Source organism: Engraulis encrasicolus, chromosome 22 (assembly GCF_034702125.1).
Source record: "Engraulis encrasicolus isolate BLACKSEA-1 chromosome 22, IST_EnEncr_1.0, whole genome shotgun sequence".
Taxonomy (NCBI): domain Eukaryota; kingdom Metazoa; phylum Chordata; class Actinopteri; order Clupeiformes; family Engraulidae; genus Engraulis; species Engraulis encrasicolus.
Window position 1 is genome coordinate 7210929 of NC_085878.1, and position 7500 is coordinate 7218428.

The 7500-nt window shown below is 42.4% G+C and overlaps 1 protein-coding gene across 1 annotated transcript in view; it reads right to left on the bottom strand.

Moving 5' to 3' along the window:
• LOC134439279 (N-acetyl-beta-glucosaminyl-glycoprotein 4-beta-N-acetylgalactosaminyltransferase 1-like) overlaps nt 1-7500 on the bottom strand; it is a 57961-nt gene that overhangs the window by 47227 nt on the left and 3234 nt on the right. The window contains exons 2-4 of the mRNA XM_063189182.1: nt 6005-6097; nt 2590-2685; nt 1605-1695 (exon numbers count right to left, since the gene is read on the bottom strand). Coding sequence (XP_063045252.1) covers nt 1605-1695; nt 2590-2685; nt 6005-6097 — 280 coding nt within the window. The remainder of the gene's footprint in view (nt 1-1604; nt 1696-2589; nt 2686-6004; nt 6098-7500) is intronic.

The window sequence follows — 7500 nt, forward strand, 5'->3', positions numbered from 1 at the left end:
AGTCATTGAAAAGAGTTAACGTTCATATCACTCCATAACTATCAAATTATACAGATTCTTCAGAAATACATTATGACTTACTCATTGCCATTCTGGTAATAGCCAATTAAAGACTATGAGTTAACAGAATAAAGCATCAGTCAGTAGTTTAAGTCTTTGGTTGACCTACTGGTTGGAAGCATAACTACAGAGACACATCCCACTCCTTGGAACTTATGGTCGTTATGTATAACATGGCTGCCAGCACTGCACCTTTCTTCAAGAATTTGGTCTGGCAGTGTCAACCCATTTCTCAGAGGGAGAGAAAAAAGGGCAGGTTCACAAAATGCCTCTGATACGCCACTGGTGGAAGCTGCAATTGATCAGACCACCCATCTCTTCACTCACCTGCTAACTGAACAGGGGCATCAAGACATTTGCAAATGCTTGGAATGGATTGGTCCCCAAGCTCTTTAGAATTTGAAAGGTTCTAGATCTAGATTCTCAACCTTTTTTGAATTAACGCCCCCTGAACCGAATCATATGCCAGCCAATGGCAACTTACAAACGTTAGTAGTTTATGGACTTTTAAACAGTTAAATACCATAACTATATATATATAAATATATATAGTTATACTACTACTATATAACTATATATAGGCTAACTAACATAGTTTATCACAAGTGAGTCATGGCGTCTGGTTACACTGTTTACTAGATGAGGCCAAGGCTGGTGAACCTCAATGAGAAATCACACTGCCAATCAGCCTGTCACTGCCACACAGCAGGGAATTCATTTTCTGCAGGTTGCATGGACAGCAGGGAGTATGTTTCCTGGGGATTTGGAACATTAGATCCTGGGCTGTCCATACAACTGGAAAACAACCTGATGATTTTTTCACAGGACTCTATATTCTACATGCAGTGGGAAACTAGCCTGGTCCTGACCATCCCATAATACTACCATTTCATTTCGTATTTATGGTCTGGCAGTTGTGTGATCTGACGCGATTGCAGGAAGCGGGAAGTCTGCACTCTCTCTCACCCAATCGCCAACAGTTACTCAACAACAACATAGCGCAGACCAGAGCCATTGGCGCAGACGTTTTCGTCATCGTCACGAGCGTCCTCCCCCTTTCTCCCCCACGTGGGGCGCTTATTCGCTTATTGGCTGTTTTCTGATTAGATTAGATGGGGGGCGTTGCGATCAAAATCCCACCGATCTGGCACTCCACAGAAGAGCAAGGCCAGACTGGAGCCAATCCTTTGGCGGAAGAACGTAGGATGACTCACGAGGCTAGTGGGAAACATTCATGAGCTTTTTTTTCTCTACTGCTTGTCAGCCTGTCAGACTCAAAATAACTGTCCATCAGCCATCTAAAAATGGCAAGCACTATGCAAAAAGCGCTAGTTACAGTCGGGTGCTGCTGAAAGGACAGAAATCTTCTCCTAAAATGCTCTTTCTCTCTTCTCTCTGCCTCTCTCTCTCTCTCTCTCTCTCTCTCTCTCTCTCTCTCTCTCTCTCTCTCTCTCTATCTGGGCATTAGTGGTGTACGTGAGGCAAAGACAGAGAGTGACCACAGAGAGAAAATGCATGAGTGTGACTAGATCATTAAGACTCACCATCTCTGTAAGGGTGGATGTAGCCAAAAGCACGCAGGCCATAGTTCTTCCACTTAGGCGACACGGCCAGTTTCTTCACTGTAGTTCTGCTCTGCATGAATCAAAGCGGGAATAAAATAATGACACAAGCAGTATGACATGCTCTGATAATTAAATGTGCAAGCGTCTACCATGCAAGAACGTATACAGGTCATTTTGGTACAGAGAAGATTCTGACCTTCCATGCCTATTTATGGGAGGTGGACACTCGGGTTATTACTCTAAATGTAATAATAATAATAATAATAATAATAATAATAATAATAATAATAATAATAATAATAATAATAATAATAATAACAATAATAACAATAATAATAATAATAATTGTATTTGTATAGCACTGTATCAAACAAGGCATGTAAATCAAAGTGCTTAACAAAGGGGAAAAAAACATCATTGTTAGAGATAAATTTAAAAGGAGAGGTAGAGAGGATAGGCAGAAATAGCAGGAAGGCAGAGGAAGAAGAGATAGATAGAGATTGTAGAGTCATAAGGTCAACGTAGGTTAGGACTAGGATTCTTAGAGGCGTAAGGTCCATAGTGGCTGGGTCTAGCATAAGTCATAGATAGTCACACTGAATTTGGGCACTCAGATCCGGCCCCTGATGGCATGGGTGAGGAAAAACTCCCTTTCGCTAAATGTAAGTCCCAATCACCTGGCCACTACCATCTGTGACACTGTACCTGCCACCATGCCAGCACTGCAACAGGTAGTGCACCCAATGGGATGAATCTGTATAATAACAATGAGGTATACTGACACACACACGCATACACACACATGCACCTACATGTACATGCATGCACACACACACACAGACACACACACACAGACACACACACACACACACACACACACACACACACACACACACACACACACACACACACACACACACACACACACACACACACACACACACACACACACACAGACACTTACGTGAGGGTAAAGGGGGAAATGCAAGTTGTTCTTGAGTTGCGAGATGGAGGAGCCACACCAATCCTCAAACACATGGAGATTGACCTGGCCCTTATACTGGATCCAGTGAGACAGGCAGGAGGAAATGCAGAAGACAGGAAGAAGGCATTAGATCAGGGGTGGGGAACCTTTTTCATTCGAGAGGCCACTTCAAATTCATCCGAAAGCCGTAAAAGTCCTCCGAGGGCCGTATTATGAACACAAACCAGGATTTCCCCCTGCACTTTAGGCCTGTATTGAAGCTAGCTACCTTTAAAACAGTCACCACCTTCTCTAGGACCCCTGAAAATAACTTAATTGTATTGCAAATGTAATGTCTAATATTCCTTTACAAAATAAGTCATATTTCATGTGAAGCTGCATAACATTAAAATCATATCGGGGGCCGGATAAAACGAACTCAAGGGCCGCAAACGGCCCTCGAGACAGAGGTTCCCCACCCCTGTATTAGACACTGTATTATTTCACCTTTGGCAGATACGTGCGTAGGCCTATATTGGCAAGGCAAATTACTCAGAAAAGAAAAAAGGAAAAAATCTATCTATCTATAATCCCATTAATTTAAAAACATTGGCCCTATTCTCTGTCAGATTCAGCCATTAAGAACAATAGATGAAGTTACCGGCTCAATTTAAGTGAGGAAGGTAATGGTCCACAGAGCCCAATCATTACTCGAGTCTTTACCTCCGGGATACAGGTAAGACACTTACAGTAATCACATGCATCTTCTCAACCATAGCACAAATGGCTCAAAAGAAAGACATTACTTGTTCACTTCCCACAGATGCCTAAGCTTGCCACCATCATCTTTCAAAATGGAGTCTTTAGTTTCATTTGTGAAAACACAATAAAAAATCAAGTGTTAATTAGAAAGTAGAGTAGAGTATCATTTATTCAACACTTTTAGTGGGTACTCCGGGCCCAAATAGCCTTCACTAAAGAAGATGATAGATAGACTATCTGAATTAACACTGCATTTTGCTGCATAGATAGCGAGCCTGATTGCATCTTACACTTTGTGCACAAAAGAGTCTATCATATTCATATTCAGTGGTTAGCACATCTGCAGCAAGAGAACAGCTGTGGCCGCATTTTTCGGGAATCATTTGAGCAGTGCCTTCCCCACAGGACAACAACACAAAGTTGTTGCTGTTTTCTATTCTAGACATTTGCATCATCACAGCTCTGTATTGGTTGTTAGTGGGTGTAAGTGCCAGTGAAATTTAGCAACTTTCCAAACATTTGTTTTGAATTAATTAGGCATTTGCAGACAGCCAGTGGAACCAACAGACAGAAACCATTACAGATGTGGTTCCATGGTTTACAGTAGTAAATTAGTAAGCCGCAATACCATGAATCTGAAATAAATAAGACTCCAGTCAGGTGCAATACACCTTTTGGCTTGTCAATTACAACCTCCATTGTTCAGTCATTAATTTCCTGTCTTGGCTCACAGACAGACAGACAGCGTTGTTCACTCACTGAGGAGCTTAGCTACAGTACGCTGAGCCGCTTTAGTCAGGCTGAGAGCCGTGCGTGGCCTTGTTGTACTACAGCGCAGTACATCTGTGGGCAGACAAATGGTTGTCGGGGCGTTTCAACAGGGCCGGTGACAGCTTTGGCTGGACCTCCAGTACAAAGCCATTTGGAAGGACCACCGACCCAATACATACAGTACAACAGGGGTGGGCAATTATTTTGGCCCAAGGTCCGCATTGGGTCTAGAAAGTTGACCAAGGGGCCGGATGTTATAGGCAATTTGCTCGTGCCAAGAATAAGAAATGGTGTACATCAACATAATTACACCATTGTCAGTTATGCCATTCCTGCTAATTGTATCTAGATGTAGACTTTAGTAATCTTAGGTTTCCAAGACCCTTGTTTTAGGTAGCCAATTTAAGAATGAGTGACCATATGAATCTGCATTTTCTTTCTTGGAAAGGCTCTGAGGGCCGCATGAAATGGCTGAGCATGTGGCCCCCGAGCCTGAGTTTGCCCACGTCTGCTGTACAATGTAATGAGGACCCAATTCTGGGCCCCCCTCTCTCCCTGGGCCCGAGACATCTGACCCCATTTGTTCCCTTCTTGGCTTCCCTGTGCTTCAGCCTGTTAGTGTGGCTTTGATGTAAATAGGTCAGTAAGGCACAGAGCGGCAGCAGCAGGGGCGGACCAAAAGCGGTGGGGGGGGTGATGTATTGGATGCGGGGGCCCTATTGTGACCCTTGCAGGCCGTATGGGGGGACCTATCAGTGTCTTGCCCTAAGGCCCTGTATGCAATTGTTCCGCCACTGAGCAGAAGCAACAGCACAGTCCCTTAATGAGACACAGGACGACACGGGAGAGACTAGAGCTTCTCATCTCCACATATTTACACCTCCCATATGCATTACAAAAAAAAAACGTTTGTTTTCTTTTTGTGTTTAGCTGACAATGCAAAAAAAGCACTGTAAAAGTGCTTGGCTTGCTGTGCTGTACCTGAAAATAACATCAAAAGACATTGTGACTACATTTGGTGACTACATTTACAGTACGAGGTTGAAGTGTGAATAAGTTTGGAGCTTAAAATTGTCGAAGGTAGAAAGCAATGACTATAAAAATATGAACAGTACAGTACAGTACATTCATAGTAACACAACATTATGCCTGATAGCTATAGGTGTCATAAAAGTTTCCTGGAAAAGAAAGTGGGTTGACAAAGAAAGAGACAAAGAAAAAAAGAGAATGTCTGCAAAACCAGATCCTATAATTGTACCACAATTTCTAGAGAATGTACCGACAGCACCTTAGGTAACAAATATAACTGAATATCAAATATCCACAAAGAAACAAAAACATAATTACCTCCGCCAAGGATGTTGTGTTTTCGGTCATGTTGGCTTGTCTGTCTGTTTGTCTGTCTGTCTGTTTGTTTGTCAGCAGGATAACTCAAAAAGTCATGAAGGGATTTGAATGAAACTTTGTGGAGTTGTTGGAAATGACCAAAGGAACAAGTGATTCAATTGTTGTGGTGATCCGGACCACGAACTGTACCAGCAATTTAAAAAATTTATTTACAGTTGCTAGCCTATAAATCTAGACGCCACTAGTTGAATTGAATTGCGAGACAGGACGGATTTTGACATTCCAGTTTCTAAATTCACTAAAAATAAGGCAGAAAGGCTTAAAATAAAAAAGTGGATGTAAGATAGTCAAATGTTCTATCAAACAGCTTCCTTGGTGGAGGTCTGCACTCTCTGAGCGCATTTCTAATTGAATGAATAAATAAAACAGCTGGGGGGGCGCTATGGTGCAGCGCGCCATGCTCTCTACATATGGGCTTGCATGTGGCTACACAACAGAGGGTTCATTGCATTGGTTCAGCGACAGCGAGACACACCTCGGGTTTCCATGGTAATCTTAGCAGCTTGTGCTTCAGGAAGTGATGGACGTCGGGATCCTGCTTTTGTCCAAATTCACCTTGCTCTTCATCCTGTCTCGTCGAGGTGAATGATAAAGGGGAGGGGATTAGTGGAGTAGAGAAGGGAAAAGAAAAGCAAGTGTAAATCTCAGTGAACAGTAAATACTGTCACAATGACAAAAGTTGCTGGACGATTTTACTTCACAGTTCAACCATGTTTCAGTTGGTAATGAAAAGAATTCAACAGCCAGACACACACAAAAAAAAACCTGTGTGTGTGTGCGTGTGCGTGTGCGTGTGCATGTGCGTGGTGCGCCTGTAGCAGTCTTGATGAAAGGCGTCTGGTAGTCACAAATGACTGACAGCTCATATTCTCACATTTTCTCACACTCCTCATTCCACATTTCATTCCAAGAAAGCATAGTGTAATGCTGAAGTCATTTCAGAGTAAGAATAATAAACTAAAGGGCGCTATAATCTCATGCAAATGCAATGCATTGCACAGTAAGAACCTTTTCACTTTTGAACATTTGAAGGTAGAAACATTAAAAATGTAATCACATTTTTTCAACCTTTAAAGTCATCACCAGTCATGCTTTTTAAATAGTCCCTCAAAAGAAAGGGAGTGCAATGGAAGTGGAGCTTTCAAAAGCTTGGTTACACTTTACTTGACGTGTCGCTGCATAACACATTCATAGCAGCTGTTATACACTTTGCATGAAGGATTTATGACTGTTTCGTAAGACATTCATACCAAACCTTTCATAAACATGGAAGACAAAAGGACAGCAACTTGTCAAAATAAAAGTTAAGCAATTGTAAAACAGCACTGCCATTTTTGTGCTGACTTCTTTAACTTTTATTTTGGCAACGGCTATCCTTGCTGGTCCGTGTAACGCTTTGGGTCCGTGTAACGCTTTGCAGTGCTTTGATCCATTTTCCGAATTTACTTGAAAAAGATGAAAAATGGGTTCAAAATTTCAATTTTCAATTTTCCAGACAACTCAGAAAACAGAAAATTGACGTTGTTTTTTCATTTCATTGTCCTTTGTCGGTGGCTTTTGAAAGAGAAAATAGGTGAATTTGAAACCAAAGTAAAATGAGTCAATATTTCAATTTTCAATTTCTGCGTGGTGGTTGGACTGAACCATTCGCGCGGGGACCGGGGGATGTAGGTAGGCTATTGGCTCAAGTAGCGCCAGATGTGTTTGCCTAGCCTAGAAATGAAATGGATGGCAAGTCAGCTTGTGAGACGTAGGCCTACAACTCGGACAGAATGACTGGCTCAGCTGTAGTCGTAGCCAACCTGCAAACTTTTCAACAACCCGCTTTCACCTCCCCTGCCAACAGAGACTCAGAACCCAACTCCGAACTCAGAGGGCTGCCCGTTGGGCACGTACAGCTTACTGTAGATCAATGGTCGGCAACTCCGTTTGCATATGGGCCAACTCCCCTAAGAATTCAGACAATCAGAT